The sequence below is a fragment of the Pipistrellus kuhlii genome, unplaced genomic scaffold (genome assembly GCF_014108245.1).
Source record: "Pipistrellus kuhlii isolate mPipKuh1 unplaced genomic scaffold, mPipKuh1.p scaffold_m20_p_12, whole genome shotgun sequence".
NCBI lineage: Eukaryota > Metazoa > Chordata > Mammalia > Chiroptera > Vespertilionidae > Pipistrellus > Pipistrellus kuhlii.
In genome coordinates, this window is record NW_023425427.1 from 13861394 (window position 1) to 13880058 (window position 18665).

At 40.0% G+C, this 18665-nt stretch overlaps 1 protein-coding gene across 4 annotated transcripts in view; it reads right to left on the minus strand.

Moving 5' to 3' along the window:
- Nucleotides 1-14686, minus strand: part of STX17 (syntaxin 17) — a 36354-nt gene extending 21668 nt beyond the window's left edge. For 2 of the 4 annotated variants that reach the window (XR_004987097.2, XM_045579957.1), the window contains exons 1-3: nt 14571-14686; nt 6614-6794; nt 2549-2614 (exon numbers count right to left, since the gene is read on the minus strand). Coding sequence is in view for 3 of the 4 variants with exons in the window: in XM_045579957.1 (XP_045435913.1) it covers nt 2549-2614; nt 6614-6736 (189 nt within the window). In the remaining variant the exon portion in view is untranslated. Of the gene's footprint in view, nt 1-2548; nt 2615-6613; nt 6795-12788; nt 12812-14033; nt 14059-14570 lie in introns of those variants that run through there. The other 2 variants (XM_045579959.1, XM_036433211.2) reach the window with 2 other exon arrangements.
- Between the last annotated feature and the right edge of the window lie 3979 nt (nt 14687-18665).

Genomic DNA, 18665 nt, shown 5'->3' on the forward strand with positions numbered 1-18665 from the left:
TATATTGTTTTTCATAGTTGATGCACCAATCTGCATTTCCACCAACAGTGCACAGGCGTTCCATTTTCTCCACATCCTTGCCAACACTTATTGATTTATTGATGATGGCCATTCTGATAGAGTTACATGCCAGAGGTTATATGTCATTGTGGTTTTAATTTGCATTTCTCTAATGATTAGTGATATTGAGCATCTTTTCATATGTCTATTGGCCATCAGTATATACTCTTTGTAGAAGTGTCAAGCCAGGTCCTCTGCCCATTTTTTAATTGGACTATTTGTTTTTTGGTTGTTGAGCTGTATCAGTTCTTTATAAAATTTGGATATTAATCCCTTATCAGATGTATCATTGGCAAATATCTTCTTCCATTCAGTAGGTTGCCTTTTTTGTTGTTGATGATGGTTTCCTTTGCTGTGCAAACACTTTCTAATTTGATGTGGTCCCATTTTATTTTTTATTTTTTATTTTGTTTCCTTTGCCCTAGGAGATATATCAGAAAAAAATATTGCTATGAGAAATGTCAGAGGTTTTACTGCCTGTGTTTGCTTCTAATACTTTTGAATCTTACATTTAAGCCTTTAATCTATTTTGAGTTTCTTTTTTTATATGGTATAAGAAGGTTGTCTAGTTTAATTTTTTTTGCATGTTCAATTTTCCCCAACAACTATGTTCTTGCCTCCTTTGTCAAATATTAATTGACCATATAGGTATGGATTTATTTCTGGGTTCTCTATTCTGTTCCATTGATCTATCTATCTGTTTTTATGCCAGTATCTTACTATTTTGATTACTACAGGCTTGTATATGATATACACATTTTTAAAAGCACTAAACTAGAAAGCTTGGAATGCCTTCATTATTGAAAAAAGAGTTCCAACTAGAATTCTCTATCTATTGAAATTAGCAATTACACATGAAGGGAGAATAAAGGTATTTTTCAGTCACAGAATATCTTAAAATTTTACCACCAAGATTCCCTATTTGCAGAGCTACTGGAAGATGTACTCCAACAAAACAGTGGAGTAAACAAAAAAATGAGAAAGACATGATATCCAAGAAAACAAGGACCCAACACAGAGGAGCAGCTCAGGAAGTTCAAACAAGCCTAGAAAGTAAGTCCAGATTGAAACTGGGGAAAGGGCTTCAGAAAAGAGTCTTCAGAATAAAGAAGTCATGTAATTGAGCATATGAAAAACATTGACAGCATGTCGCAGAAATGTGCAGCATTTAGGAAAAAAACACAATATGTGAAAAGCCAGGAGATTTAAAAAATGAGGCAATTATTAACTTAAAAAACACACAAAATGATGTACTATATTTCATTAATTTGGCTTAGCAAGAAACTATTCTACAATATATAATAAAGGATAATATGCAAATTAACCATCACTCTTTCAAAAAGATGGTGGTGCCCACAGCACCCCAGTCAGCAGAGGGAGGGCAGGCTTCTAGCCAGATGCTGCACAGGATGCTGGGGCAGCATCACCCCAGCGACGAGCCATACGTCCCGCACACCCCAGCCCATGGAGGGAAGGCAGGCGGGTGGGCCTCTGGTCAGTGTCCTGTGTGCCCCAGCCCACCAAGGGAAGGTGGGCGGAGGGACACCTCCCCACCTCCAGTGCACAAATTTCATGTACCGGGCCTCTAGTATCTTTATAATCAAATAATGAGATACTAGTAACTAATTTAACCATAAGTTATATATTATATAATTATGTAAAGGAGAGGAAAGTAAAGAGCAAGGTGGAAAGTTAGGTCTCCACCCTTTATGGCAAGAAATGAAGAGATCATGACTAAACCTGATTAAGAAATACCAGTTTACACATTGTATTTAGGAATAGAGTTTTAAAAAACAGAGAAAATGACCCAAAGGATTAAAAGTGGTTTCTTCCAAGTAGGACTTGGGGATGGATAAGGGAAGGGTTTTATCAGACTTTTAATTTTATTTGGCTTTTAACTGTGTAAACATTATTTTAAAAAATTAATTTAAAATAATTAAAATTTATTTATTAAAATGCCAATAACTAGCAAAGAATAATCATAACACTATATTAATTCAACAACATTACAGAGAGATCAGTATTTTCAAATTGGAAGAAACTCTCACAAAAGACAACATAATATATGCAAGGCACATGAACAGTCAATTTACAAAAGAAATATTACCACCCAAGAAGTATATGAAAAAACCTTTCACATTTCAAAGCAATAAAAGAAAAATTCCAGATTAAAACAGAAAAATGCAACATTATTTTAATCTACTAATTAGCAAAAATTTGAGAAATGGGAAATATTAATGTTGGCAAGATTTAAAAAAAATACCATGATTGTGGGAATATAAGTTGATAAATCATTTCTGGAGGAAATTTTGATAAGATGAACCAAAATCCTAAATATGTTCATAACATTTCATTCAGTAATTCCTCGTAGAAATAAATAAGGAAATAGTTCTCAATATGCATAAAAGGATTCAGCTACAAGGGTATTCATTTTACAAAATTTTCTTAAGTCGGTCTACAAACTGATTTACTAGAAACATAGCCTTACCTGAACTGTACGTCCTGCATTGATATGCTCTTCGTGCAACTTGTCCCAGATTCTGCATCTCTGATACTACACAAAAGAGAAAGAAAAGGAACAAAAAATTTTTATCAGTAAAGTGATTATTACTAGCTACCACAAAAATCCTCAGTCACCTACCCAAACATAAACATATTAGCTAAGAGGGAGGGGGGAGACAGAGAGAAAAGAAAGAAGAAGAGAGAAGAGGGAAAGGAAGAATGAATTGAGAGATTACTGAAAGAGGGGGGGGGGGGGGAAACACCAAAAAATATGGTTCTCATTATTTCATCTTAGCTGGAATGTAAGAGCTGCAGTTGCCATTTATATGCAAGTTGTCCTGGCCAGTGTGGAATGTTTGTCCTGTACAACAAAGTGTGGTGGTTTGATTCCCAGTCAGGTTTAAACCCCAGTTGGGTTGCATGCAGAAGGCAATCAATTGGTGTTTCTCACATTAATGTGGGGTGTCTCTCTCTCTCTCTCTCTCTCTCTCTCTCTCTCTCTCTCTCTCTCTCTCTCTCTCTCTCTCTCTCTCTCTCTCTTTCTTCCCCTCTCTCTAAAAAAAGAGACAGAAATAACTTGAGATTTGAACAGTAAGTTAAAAAGAGCCAGGACCTTTAATGACTTTTGAGCTGCCACTGTAGCCCTAGATTGTCTCTATGAGATTAAATATAAAAGCAAAAACAAAACTTCTGTCTTATTTCCTATACTAATTTGGAGTTTCCTGCAAACTTGCATGCTAACTATAGATCAATAAATCAGTACATGCTACACAATATGTTTCCCTCAAGTCCCTATAATATGAAACAAAAAAATTATGTTCCAAGCTTGTTGTTCCTATTCACTACTCTTACGTCTATCTTACATTAGCCAAAAAGTTGAATGCTAATCAAGTCTATCACGTATAATAAAATGTACTGCTGAAGGACCTATGGAATATAGTCCCAGGTGTCCACAGCACACTACTCTCATTGTTTTCAGATATTGCAGAATCACTCCACTAAGGCTTACCTTCAATTTCCCTTCAGTCTGACTTTCTTCTTTTAAATTCATATTGGATGACTGATGGCTAACATAATAAATACTTTATCTTTCTACACTCTTCACCCAGGAAAATATGCCTTTTTTAAAGTGAGGCGCCATTAGACACCTGAAGTCCAAAATTAGTTCTTAACTCCTGTCCACAGTGAACACTGCTGCTTTTATATAATTTTACATTGCCATAAACTATCTATTAAGATATGCTATTCAATCTGATATAAATACCAAATCACTTTCATAACTAAACTAGAAATCCTAGAATAAGTAAAATGATCAAGAGCATGGAATAAAACATAAATCAATATGAGTTTAACTGCTTAGCTTCAAACAATATCACTTATATTGTGAATTATAAGTATTATGATATTGTCTAACATTTTCACAGTAAGTAAAAATTAAAAACAACAACAACAAAGAAATACTGTTCTGGCAAAGAACATTCAATATAACTCTAGAATAATTTTCTTATAAAGTCTGGTACAACTAACCAAGTCAGTAATAGATCCATTCCTATCCCAACCCAGCTTTCTCTCAGGGTTCTGACTTTTACACTGATGGCTGGATGATACATATGTTTAAGCTCTGAAGATACCAGCAGGCACTTTCCTATAGAATAAATATAATAAAAAGGAAATCTAAAACATGCCAAACCTCAAATGTAAAATAGGACAATAAAGAGGAAAATATGGTCTCAATAGAACATAGTCTACTTATTTCTGCCTTTCATAATCAATTCTGCAAATTTTTGTCATCTTTACAATCAAGCACTTCAAAATGAGCTCAGGAATTTGAACTAATCAATCAAAAGTAAGCAACTCTATTTCTATGCTGTTACAGTACTAAAAGAATGAGCCTTCCTGTCGAAACCAGTTTGGCTCAGTGGATAGAGCGTCGGCCTGCGGACTGAAAGGTCCCGGGTTCGATTCCGGTCAAGGGCATGTACTTGGTTGCGGGCACATCCCAAGTGGGGGTGTGCAAAAGGCAGGTGATCGATGATTCTCTCTCATCGATGTTTCTGACTCTCTATCCCCCTCTCTTCTTCTCTATAAAAAATCAATAAAATATATTTTTTTTAAAAAATGAGCCTTCCTAATTAAACAAAGCATGGAACCCTTTAATTTGTTTATGCTCATGACCAGAATAACCAGTTTACTGGAGAACTCTTCCATCCTTAAAAGTCATAGTTCTGTCCCGGGTGACTCCACTGGTCGGAGTGCCATCTCATGCACCAAAAAGGTTGTGAGTTGGATTCTATTATAGTCAGGTCACATACCTAGATTGTGGGTTCAATCCCCATTTGGGGCACAGAATCAATGTTTTTCTCTCTCACATAGATGTTTCTCTTTCTCTCTCAAATCAATAAAACATAGCCTGGGGTGAAGGTTTATTTAAAAGCCACAGTACTTATTGCTTATGAATAAAACAGAAATTAAGAAAAAAAAACACAACAGGAATTAAGGAATGACAAAATATGAATCTTGAATTGTAGATACCTTGATATTTGCTTTTTAAAATTTTTATTGCTGACACTATTATAGATGTCCCCATTTCCCTCCCCTTTGCCCTCTTCCACCCAGCCCCAGACCTCACCCTCACCAGGCCTTCACCCCCATTATATACCTTCATATTTGTATGAAAACCTTCATATTTGTATGGAAATTTTCATTGTAATATTCTTGACACTCATTTTCTATAGTTTTTTTAAAATGTGTTTTTATTTTATTTATTTATTTATTTATTTATTTATTTATTTATTTATTTTAAGAACGAGAAAGGGAAAGGGGGAGAGATGGAAATAGCCATTGGCTGCCTCTTGTTCACCTTCTACTGGGGGTCAAGCTCGAAACGCTGACATGTGCCCTGACTGATGGGACGACTCTCAACCAAGTGAGCCACACTGGCTGGGCTATTTATTTTCTATACTTTAAAAAAAAATACTTAAATATTAGGAAGACAGATACATATGGAGGAAAAAGCTGATGCTCTTTTAACTTGTAAGGTAGTAGGTTGAGGGTGATAAATATTTTTGATAAAGGCTTAATGATCACTTCTATCCCACTCCCCAAATCAACAGAGGGCATATAGCTTAAAATTTATAGTGAGGAAGGTTCTTTTGAAAGATAAAATACCACTAATCTGTCCCACAGCAATTAAAGATAAAATATCAAAATCAATGCTCAGTACTGAATAAACCTGATGTTCCCATAAATACCATAATCATTCCACCAGACCCTGGCCAGTCTAGGTTCTATGCAACCTCCACCAGAGTCCCTGAGACTAGTTCTTCCCTCTACTTATCTCCTAAACTGACCTCTAGACCACATGTGTCAAACACAAGGCCCGCGGGCCAAATCCGTCCCGCCAGGCCTTGCAATGTGGCCCGCACCGCACTGTCATCACTGCACTCCACTGCGTTTCCATCACAATGACAGTTTATGACTGCTCAGTAAACCATTCGGCCCGCGATTTAGGCTGGATTTTAGATTTTGGCCCCTTCTCTGATTGAGTTCAACACCCCTACTGACAATATTTCTGAATTTGAGTCATTCCTCAAAGCAGTGAAATTGGGAAATTCCCTTGTATCACATAATGATTTGCCTCTTTAATGCATCTGAAGAGATTAGGAGTTACTGACAGACACAAGGTTCAAAACATTTGCCATCAGATGAATAAAATTAAGATAGGCCCCCTCAGCCAAAGTTTGCCACCTTCATGTTTTAGTGCATTATCAAATTGTTTGTATTTTAATTATCAATTGCTTAATATGTCAGTATGTACAACTAAAAAGATGCAGATCCTATTCTTATATCCCTTCCTAAAAAAATAATAATATAAGGGGTATTTGCAGAACAACAACAACAACAAAAGCACAGATGAAAGAATGTTGCTAAATCAATAGAAGCAAGATGTTTCAGCAAAGCTTATTTAATATTCTGAATTTAGCTAAAATGTACAACAAATATAAATCTGAATATGTACATGATTTTTTGTGGTAGAAATAGAAAAACTTACCTTCTCAATATTTATCTGGTGCTTTCTTAACCTCTCCAGGTCTGTGGGGATTACTATTTTAATGAATTTCTGGATAGCTGGTTCAAGACGGCGTAATTTCACTTTTTCTTCATCTTCAGACATCCTAAAATATGTTGTCTTCTACTTGCAACAACTGTATTCTCTACTCATATAGAAAAACCTAAAAGGAAAATATTTATTTACGAATGTTTTCAAATGTGTTCCTATTAGGTAATTTTATAATTTATTCTAAATACATATTCAACTTAATGATGAACTTCAGTGACTTTTTTCAAGAAACCTTTTATTTGAAAAGCTTTTTCTCTGATCAAAAGTAATATATATTTCCACATGCATATAAGTACAACCAATGGACACAAAACTCTGGGGAGGGAGGGGATGTGTGGGAGGGAGGGAGGGAGGGGGGCAAAAAAAAAATCAATAAAATATATATTAAAAAAATCAATAAAACATATTAAAAACAACAACAACAACAACAACAAAAATAAAATAAAAATTAAAAAGATTAAGACCATTGGAAAAAAAATAATATATATTTCCTTTAGAATGTTTAGAAAATATAAAAGGTGTCAAGTGGTACAACTGGAGGAAAAAATTCATTTTTAACATTTCTGCTTGTATCAATCTTCATTTTTTTAAAATTAAATTATTATCTGTGTACATATTTTACCATTGCCCCCTCCCATACATACCCACCCTCCCCAGAGTTTTGTGTCCATTGTCAATCTTCATTTTAATGTTATCATAATGTACCTATGTAATTATTCTAATATATATAAAAAGTCACGACCGAAACTAATGGACGGACGACTGAACAAAGGCTGCATGGGGCGACGGGCATGAGGGACAACCAAACAACTGAACAGCAGGCTGTGTGGGGCAACCAGGCTGGCAGGAGGGGAAGTTGGGGGCAACCAGGCGGTTGGAGAGGGCAGTTGGAGGCAACCAGGTTGGCAGGGGTCAGTTGGGGGCGACCAAGCTGGCAGAGTGGCAATTAGGGGCAACCAGGCCAACAGGAGTGGGTAAGTTGGAAGTAACCAGGCCGGTGGGGATTGGGAGGGGCAGTTGGGGGTGAGCAGGCTGGCAGAAGAGGGCAGTAAGGGGCGACCAGGCTGGGGGGGGGGCAGTTAGGGTGACCAGGTCGGTGGGGGTGGGGCAATTGGGGGCAACCAGGCCAGCATGGCAGGGGGGAGCAGTTAGGGGCGATCAGGCAGGCAGGCAGGTAAGCAGTTAGGAGCCAGCAGTCCCGGAATGTGAGAGGGATGTCCGATCCCTGGGATTGAGCCTAAATTTGCAGTCAGACTTCCCCTGAGGGGTCCCTGATTGGAGAGGTTGCAGGCTGGGCTGAGCCCCACCCCCCTCAACCCCTGCACAAATTTTGTGCACTGGTCCTCTAGTATACTATAACATAGTATGTAATTCTTTTCATCAATATCCTTTAATTGCCTCTTCCCTTTCTTACAGTGATTAGCACTGTCTACAAACAATACCAAAAAAATTAGTGACACAGCTGGAATAAGAACCCAGGATTCCTCAGCATACAATCAAATGCTCTTTCTAATTCACAAGAGGTTACTACCAGTATTCCACAAGGTCCAAGGGTATGCATTTGAGGCCAGGGTAGAAGAAAGTAGGGATTGGCAAGCGAGCAGGCTCCAGGATCCCACAAACTTGAGTTTATTAGATTTTATATAAATAAAGGGCTCCACTGCTTAACCAAGCTTTAAAACCATTGTTATGCACCACAGTTCCATGCATCTCATTAGCCACAACCTCTTCCATATTTTTTTTTTTTTAATTCATTGCCCATGTTAATTCCATTGGGTTATTATGTCTTACACCAGGGTCCACAGAGATAAGGGTTCACAAAAAGACTTTGTGGAATCACTAAATCTTTATGAAAAATTGTGTATGTATTTTGAGTTATTTTGAAGGACAGTGTCCACTGCTTTCATGAGATTATCAAAGAGATCTATCACTCTAGAAACATTAAGAACTATTCTAAGTAATGTTCTGTTTCTCTTTCTTTCACAGTTGAAAATTTTGAAGTGTTGGTTATACAGACTACCTTATTTACTTGTAATTTGAATTTAATGTTTAAGTTCAAAAGCAAAAAAAGGAAAATCTCCAGACACCAATAATGAGTCCTATAGTGAGTGGGAATTAGAGACACATGAAGTTAAATGCCAAAAGAGTTAGTCCTCAAACCCAACAACACAGAAAAATTCACTAAGGAACTAGAAATGATAAAGCAATCTAAAAAGAAAATTAAAATAGGTACATTAAAAATATTCAAAGGTAAAATGGAAAGAATAGAATCTTTTTTAAAAATTAGATATTATGAAACAGTAACAGACCAATCTAAAAATAAACCAAGTAAAAAGTACACTTTAAAATTTTTACTCAACACTGTAGCTAAAGATATCAGTCCGAACACAGAGGAATAAAGAGGTACAAAATATAAATAGAAAACTAGGGACCTAAAGGATAAAATGAGAAGCTCAACAACAAAAAGGAGTCCCATAAGGAAAGAGTAAAGTGGTGAAAAGGCATTCATTATTCAAAGAGAATATGCTGAGAATTAGAATGTAGGACCTCAAATTGAAGATGCACATAAACCCCAACTAGCATAAATAGAAAAATAAAAATTTATCTGAACATATGGAAGGGAAACTGCAGAACATCAAGGACAAAGAGAAAAATCTTAAAAAGCAAATCAAAGATAAAAGATAAACTAAACCAATAAAAACAGCAAACTTTTCATCAAAGCAGGATATCAAAAGTTACGAATATCTTCAAAGAGCTAAGGGAGTTGGTATATACCCAGGAAAATTATTATTTAGAAGTGAAGGAAAAATAATAATTATCAGATATATGAAGACTGAGTTCATTACCAAGCCTATGATTAAAAGAACTACTAAAGTGCATACTTTAACAATAAAGAAAATAAACTCAATGGAGTGGAATGGCAAAGAGCAATCAATATAATAAAGTATACTGTTACTGGGTAAATAAACAAATAAAATGAATAAAGAAAGGGTTTAAAGAAAGGGTCTTTAAATAACCTGATTACATATAATAAAAATGTTTCCATTAAAATTATTTTTCTACAATGCATCTTTTTATTATTAATTCTCACCAGAGGATATGTTTTTTGTTTTTCTTTTTAAATCGATTTTAGGGAGGAAGGGAAGAGAGAAAAATCATTGTTAGAGAGAGACATCGATTGGTTGCCTCCCACACTCATCCTAACTCAGGATTGAACCCACAACCTGGGTATGTGCCCTGCCTGAGGATCGAACCTGCCACCCTCTGGTGTATGAGATGACACTCCGAGTTACACTGGCCAGGGCTACAATGCATCTTTTTATAACACATGGTATTACTTGGCATAAATGTTCTATAATTTAACTAATCATCGATAGTTGGCTATATAGATTGTTTCTAATTTACCTCCATTATAAACTACTAGAGGCCCAGTGCACAAAATTCATGAATGGAGAGGGGAGTACTCAGCCTGGCCTGCCCCCTCTCCAATATGGGACCCCTAAGGGGATGTCCAACTTCCAGTTTAGGGGCCTAAACCGGCAGTCAGACATCCTTCTCACACCAGGACAACTGGCTCCTAACCACTTGCCTGCCTGCTTGATCACTCCTAACTCCTCTGCCAGTCAGATCGCCCCTAATTGCCTCTGCCTGCCTGATCACCCCTAACTGCCCTCCCCTGCTGGCCTGATCTTGTCCCCAACAACCCTCCCCTACTGGCCTGATCTTGCCCCCAAATATCCTCCCCTGCTGGCCTGATCACCCCTAACTGCCTCTGCCTCAGCCCCACCACCATGGTTTTGTCTGAATGAAAATCGGATGTCTGGAAGATGGCCAGTCAACTGGGTCTAATTAGTATATTACCCTTTTATTAATATAGATGCCACAGTGTAATTACCCTCCTTACACATAAATCAAAATACCATCTATAGTTATATTTTTAAGTTAAATACCTTGAAAATTAGTAGGTATACACATTTTTTAGAATGTTTGATACCAAATGTCCTTAAAAAGACTGTGCCTATTGACATTCCCACTAACAACACATCAAAATGCCCATTTATTGATTTAATATTTGCTATTATCATTCTTCTTAGACATTTAACTGGTCACAAAAATGGTGTCTCATTCTTGTTTTATTTTTCAACTAGAGGCCTGATGCACAAATTTGTGCACAGTTGGGGTCCCTAGGCCTGGCCAGTGCTCAGGGCTGCCCAGGGGAAGGAGTGGGAGGTTGGCTGGCCACAGGAGGTTGGCTGAGGGAGCACACTGACCACCAGGGGGAAGCTTCTGCATTGAGCACCTGCCCCATGGTGGTCAGTGCACATCATAGCGACTAGTCAACCTGTCGTTCTGGTAGTTAGGTTGGAAAGGTCGCTTAAACTTTTGTATAGAGAGAGATTCTTAAATTACTAATGGGATTGATTTACTAGCCCAGTAGTCGGCAAACTCATTAGTCAACAGAGCCAAATATCAACAGTACAATGACTGAAATTTCTTTTGAGAGCTAAATTTTTTAAACTTAACTTCTTCTAACATCTCTTCTTCAAAATTGACTTGCCCAGGCCGTGGCATTTTGTGGAAGAGCCACACTCAAGGGGCCAAAGAGCCGCATGTGGCTCACAAGCCGCAGTTTGCTGACCACGGTACTAGCCATTTGCATGTCTTCTTTCATGAAACGCCAGCTCATGTGAAATGTTGGTTTTACTATCAGGTATGTTTTTCTTTTTAAATATATTTTATTGTTTTTTTTTTACAGAGAGAAAGGGAGAGAGATAGTTAGAAACATTGATGAGAGAGAAATTTCGATCAGCTGCCTCTTGTACAACCCCTATTGGGAATGTGCCCGCAACCAAGGTACATGCCCTGGACCTTTCTATCCACTGAGCCAAACCGGTTTTGGCTGTTTTTCTTATTATATGTAACATATAATAGACATAAATTATGAACTATCTGTCTAACATTAATGTTAGAAATACTGAAATTATGTATCTACTAGGATTGAAATAAAATATTTTGTAGACAATGAAAACCAGATTTCTTACTGTCAAAGAAATTACAAGTAAGGGGCGAGAACAGAATGAATCCTGTGGTGTTAGATTAGAATCAGAGGTACTAGAATAAACTTTTGTTTTTATTTTATATATATATATATATATAAATATAATATATATGCAGATATATATACACAGATGTCTATATACACAAATATAAAATTTTGTTTATGCCTGGATATATGTGTATATAGACACACACACACACATATATCTCCATACTCTATAAGTATCTCCATATATAAATAGCTTACGTGTGTGTGTGTGTGTGTGTGTGTGTGTGTGTGTGTGTCAGGCACTACAAGTAATGATACCCCATTAGCAAAGAGCATTCCTATTGCCTAATCTAGATCTTGGTGTTTAAGTAACACTCTAAAAAACAAACAAAAAACCAGGGATCCTTGGAGAAGTGGTTGATTCCAGGGGTGGGGCATGATAAACCCATCTTAAGGTGCCAGAAATTCTTAAAAAAAAAAAAAAAAAAAAAAAAAAAAAAGGATAGAGGTTTGTCAAACAGGCACTATGATGCACACTGAAAAAACTCCCAAAGGCCAAAGCTGGGACAATGTGAACATAAAATAAATGACAAGAGTATAGAATAAACAATAAAAAAATAAATGAATCCATACCGATACTAATAAATAACAATATCACATAAATAAATGGGAAGGGCAGCTTTTCCTTCAGAAGTACTTAAATTAATAAATGAAGAAGTGAGGGAAACAAAGTCACCAACATACCATTACAATAATAATTACTGAAGGCAAGATCCATTGATGGATGCTAAAATAAGAAAGTGAAAGTTTGAGGAGAAATAGGATGTTTGTATAGTTTACAAGTTCTCTCCCAGGATATCAATTGTTTACAAAGTTCCCTATGTAAAGTACAATAGTACCTTTTTTTTTTTTTTCATAGTACCTTTACATTAGAGAATTCCAGCAGACCAAACCTTAACTAAACAATCAAAAGTAATATAAAATACAGTGCGGTTACATCATAAATGATTAACTGAGAAGGGCACATATGCTTCTGTGGTATCAACAAAAATGCACAACCTTAACCATGAAAAAATTTCAGGCAAAACCCAACTGACAAAATAACTGACCATAAAGCATAAAGATCATGAAAGACAGAAAAAGACTGAGCTGTCACAGATTGGAAGAGAATAAGGAGCCATGCCAACTAAATGCAATGTGGGGTCTTAAATTGGTTCCTGGTGCAGAAAAAGGTCAAGAGTATAAAAAATGGTGGCAAATTGAAGAAAATTGGTATAGAATTGGGCGTATGTCAATGTCTTACTTTTGATCATTGTACCAATTATACAGGTGTCAACATTAAAGCAAGCTGTAGAGGACTCTGTATTATTTTTATAGCTTTTCTATATTTGTAAAATTATGTCAAAACAAAGTCTTTTTTTCTTAAGGGGCTTCTATATATATACGTTTTTAAAGTAAACTGATGTTTTACATAAACAGGGCAAACATTTAGCAGGCAGTCGAAGCCAGTTTGGCTCAGTGGTAGAGCGTCGGTCTACGGACTGAAAGGTCCCAGGTTCGACTCAGGTCAAGGGCATGTACCTAGGTTGCAGGCACAACCCCAGTAGGGGTTGCAAGAGGCAGCTGATCGATGATTCTCTCTCACTGACGTTTCTAGCTCCCTATCTCTCTCCCTTCCTCTCTGTAAAAAATCAATAAAATATATATTTTTAAAAATTTTTATTAGAAGCCAAAGAACTGCGACCTTGTCAGGGCACAAACACCTCGGGGGAGGGGTTTCCAGGCGCTACTCGCTTTACCATTCAGCACTTAACTGCATCAGCTGAGCACCAGGATGCTCACGCTTCCCAGGAGGAAATAGCGCCGGGAGTTAACTAAATCACTTAAAAGATTATTTATATCTAAAAGCCCCAGACGAAACTGGTTTGGCTCCGTGGATAGAGCCTGGGACTTTGGACTGAAAGGTCCCAGGTCCGATTCCGGTCAAGGGCATGTACATTGGTTGCGGGCACATCCCCGGTTGGGGGGTGTGCAGGAGGCAGCTGGTCAATGTTTCTCTCCCATCCATGTTTCTGGCTCCCTATCTCTCTCCCTTCCTCTCTGTAAAAAAATCAATAAAATATATATAAAAAATGATTTAAAAAATGAAAGCCCAAAAGCCCCATTTCTCAGAAAACAAAACAAAAATCCAAAATCCAAAATCTTTGGAACGCCGCCCCACCCTCTCCCCCTACATTGGTCGCCCCGAGTGTCCGCCTGGGGCACGGTGTCCCGAATTTGGAAAGTCCAGGCCTTGGGTCCTACCATATGGTCTCCTCTCTGAGCCTGGGACCCCGAATGTGCGAAAGGGGAGCCCTCAGCCCACACCTCCCGGCCGGTCGGGCTGACAGGAGGCGCGGGCCTCTCGCACCCGGCCCTCCCCTCCGCACCCCGAGCCCCGCGTCACCCCTCGCAGCGTCCCCCGCGGCGCACCTGGGACAACACGCCCCCCGCCCCCCGCCGGGGCACGGATGCGCGCGGGCCGGTCTCGGGTCCGAGCCGCCGGGGACCCTGAGGACCCGGCGCCCACAGCGCGTCACGGGCAGGGCCGGCGCCGGGAACTTTTCCACCCCGCGACCTCCGGAGGCCGGCACAGCCGTCCCGCCGGCCGCCTCTCTACACCCGCTGCGATGAGTGCTCCCCAAAACGAAACCGCCACTGCCTGGAGCCGAGAGGAGCCCCCACGGCCGCTGGCAGGGACGAGGGAAGCCCGGCTTCCGTGGGGCGCCTCTCCCGCGCGCCCAGCCCGCCCTGAGGGCCGGGGCCCGACGCCCCCGCGGCGGCCTCCCGCGAGCCCCTTACCTCCCACCCGGGCGCTCGAGAGCGGTCGGTGCGCAGGGCGCAGGCGCGGGCACAAGAGGGCGGGGCGTCGCGTCCGGCTGGCCGGCTAGGCCACGCCCCCTCCGCCGGGGCCCATCCCTGGGGGGCGTGGCCAGCGCGCAGGTGGGAACACAGGGTGGGCGAATTTTTTTTTCAAAAGTGGCCTTGATTTCTGCCACGGGGGAGTCATGCTGGAACCAGAAAGGGAAGAGACACATCAATGCTTTTAAGTCAGTTTGTTGTGTGTTAAGTAGGAGACAGTTCACATTTGTGTAACCTTCTGCATATTGCAAAAATGTTCTGTTCCTTTTCCTCTGTTTTTCTAGGAATTTTACTTGCGCTGGCTTTGTGTTCTTAGAAACTGACGTTCAGAAAGGTTGTACCTTCTCCCTCTCGCCCCCACTCTTGCCCCCCCCCACACACAAAAAACAAAACACATACACACACACACACACACACACACACACACACAACAACTGTGAGGTGAAGAGGGGTACAAGACTTCGTTGTAACAAGCGCAAAAATTGAAGCTCAGATAAGCTGTGATCTTCCCCCAAAACTGATGGAGACCTTAATGCCACTGTCCTTGTTTCAGTTTTATAGCTAGTGACACTGAAGCTCAACACAAAGCGTTAAGTGACTCACTCCAGTTCACCCAGTTAATGACAGTGTGAACTTCAACTGGGTTTGCTAATTTCCTTCCCACGTTCTTCCTGCTGTACCAGCTGCCATCAATGAACACGCAGGTGGCTGGCTTTGAAGCCATGTCCAGGTTATAGGTGATGGCCTAACTTCCACACCCAGCCTGTTTTTATATGTGTGTTTGTGAATATTAAGATGACTTGCTTAGTTAGAATCTAGTCACTAATGACATTGTCCTCACAAGTCACAAAGGGAACTCAGTTCTTAGCGTCCTCCAGTGGAATGGGTGTAGAGGTAGAAATTGAAGGTCAAGGAACATTAAGAAAACCTTGAAAGGCAATTTCTAAAATAAGTTAAAAAGTAAGCGAAGAACTTGAAAATTGTTACTCTGTTCTTTTTAAAAAATATATATATATATTATTGATTTTTTACAGAAAGGCAGGGAGAAGTATAAAAAGTTAGAAACATCGATGAGAGAGAAACATCAATCAGCCGCCTCCTGCTCACCCCCCAACCCCCACTGGGGATGTGCCCGCAACCAAGGCACGTGCCCTTGACCGGAATTGAACCCAAGACCCTTCAGCCCACAGGCCAATGCTCTATCCACTGATCCAAACCGGTTTCTGCTGTCATCATATTCTTATTTAAAAAAAAAAAAAAAAAAAAAAGGAGCTGAACAAACTGAAAACCTATTACTTTTCTTGGAGTCATAAGAGAATTGAGATTGCAGGGCAAACTTCCTCCAAGAATCGGGAGAGACAGGCAAATACAGAGAATTATAGCCACGATCAGCTTCCCCGAAACAGAAGCCCCTGGAGCCTTAAGCTGGTAAGGACATTTAAACAGTAACTTTGACAAGATATCAGAGGTTGAGTGTGGACTAGTGTGTGAGTGAGAAACTCCTGGAGCTGTAGTCTTAGGGGGACATGTCCATGGCTTTTCCTCCGGGAACCTCACCAGATTCTCAAGGTGAAGAGACAATGAAAAAAAAAACCTTCATGTTTCTGGCAGAGGAGAAGAAAAGAAACCATTTCTTAAATATACCCAGTTTTCTTCCGCAAGAAAGGCCTACTCAAAGGGAGGAAAAGACTTAGCCAGATATTTAGCTGGGGGGGGGGGGGGGGGGGGGGGGGGGGGAAGAGGAAGTCATTATCCAACTCCAGCCCCTCCTAGTCTTCCTGTTTCTCCCAATAGGGGGGAAAGATTAGAAATACTTGTGAAGGTCACAGCCCAAGGACACAGGCCCACTAAAGACTGAAACAAGATTATAGATACTGCCCCTCACCATTCACCTTACCACCACATCCACAGGGCTCCAGTAAAATAATTGGGTTACAGTTGAAAGATCTGCATTGTGCAGTCTCTACTAGTATATAAGAAGTTTTTTAGGAAAATCCAAAGAAGGAAATTGAAGCCTCTGATATCTACTTGTATGGCAAACATTAAACACAGATCCTAAACAGATTAACATAAAACCTGACCTTAAAAGCCAATTCACCTCACTTCCCATATACATTATAAATGGATTTTAACCAAAAATTACAAGGCTTATTGTTACTGTTGTAAGTAGCTAGAGTAGTTATTAATAACTAGAGGCCTGGTGCACAAAATTCATGTATTCAGGAGGTCGCTCAGCCCTCTTGCAAACCAGGAGCCCTCAGGGGATGTCCATGAGGAGTGGGCCTAAGCTGTCAGTCAGACATCCTTAGCCCTGCCACAGACACAGACTGCACTTACCAGCCGTGAGCCTGGCTCAGAAATTCTGTCTGAGTGGCGCTCCCCCCATGAATGCACTGACCACCAGGGGGCAGCTCCTGCATCTAGTGTCTGCCCCCTGGTGGTCAGTGCACATCATACCCTGTTTCCCCGAAAATAAGACAGTGTCTTATATTAATTTTTTCTCCCAAAGTTGCGCTAGGTCTTATTTTCAGGGAAACACAGTAGTGACTGGTGGTTCTGCCATTTGGTCAATTTGCATATTAGCCTTTTATTTTATAAGGAGCAAAGGGAAGGCCAGACTTTATAAGCATGACCATCTAGGGAGCTTCACCAGGAAGCTGCAATTTCACAATCCCCAGGGAACCACTGGTCCATTTCCTGCAGATCACTGGAGGAAGAGATCCAACAAAGGGAAGACTGATACGAGCTCAGTAAAGTTGAGATAAAGTAGGGAAAGTGCTTGTCAGTCTAAACTGGAACAAAGATAATTGGCTAGAGAGGGTGGAGCCACTGCAAGCTCATGAAATCTTAGAAGGTTAAAATCCCCAAAGGGATTCTCTCTCTTTTGTTCCTCTGGCTTTGCTCCTGCTTCCTTGCCCTCACCCATGTTACCTCCATAGCTATGTGGCCCTAGAATCTGCATGGCCCATGGCCATGTGGACCCCACACTTACCGGGCTGCAGCTGGGAACACAAGTGAAGCTAGCCTGAGACTGGACTGGACTGTGCAAATATGGAATGGGCAACACCTTTACTCCTAGCCCCACTGATAACACAGCTGGACTTCTTCCATGGCAGAATGGAGGGAGAGAGAACCTTGGGAACTCAGAAATTTAATTCCACACAAATAAATATCACTCATTTTCCTATGCAAGTCACAGAAAATTCCTTTTCTTGTGACACTGCAAGAAGGTCACTTCCACTGGCCACAGGTGGGGACATGGAGAGCTCCTCACTGATAACACTGTTAACAGGCAAGTAAAAGTGTAGTCTAAAGAAACAAAGCAAGGCCCTAGATGGTTTGGCTCAGTGGATAGAGCATTGGTCTGTAGACTGAAAGGTCCCCAGTTTGATTCCGGTCAAGGGCACATGTCCAGGTTATGGGCTTGATCCCCAGTAAAGGGTGTGCAGGAGGCATGCCGAAACCGGTTTGGCTCAGCAGTAGAGCGTCGGTCTGCGGACTGAAGGGTCCCAGGTTTGATTCCGGTCAAGGGCATGTACATTGGTTGCAAGCACATCCCCGGTGGGGGGTGTGCAGGAGGCAGCTGGTCGATGTTTCTAGCTCTCTATCTCTCTCCCTTCCTCTCTGTAAAAAATCAATTATATATATATATATATATATATATATATATATATATATATATATAAAAGGGGGGAGTGAGGAGGCAGCTGATCAATGCTTCTCTATCATCACTGATGTTTCTATCTTCCTCTCTGAAATCAATATATATATATACATACGTATGTTACATATATATACATCTGTATGTATATATATACATCTGTATATATATATAACACACACACACACACACATATATATATAAACATAGCAAGGATCAGATTCGGCTATGGCATAGCTTTTGTAATTATCAGACAGGGAATTTTAAATAACTATGATTTATATGGCAAGGGGTCTAATGGAAAAAGTGAACAACATGCAGAGCAAGTGGCTAATGTAAGCAGAGAGGTGGAAACTCTAAGAAAGAAGGGAGCA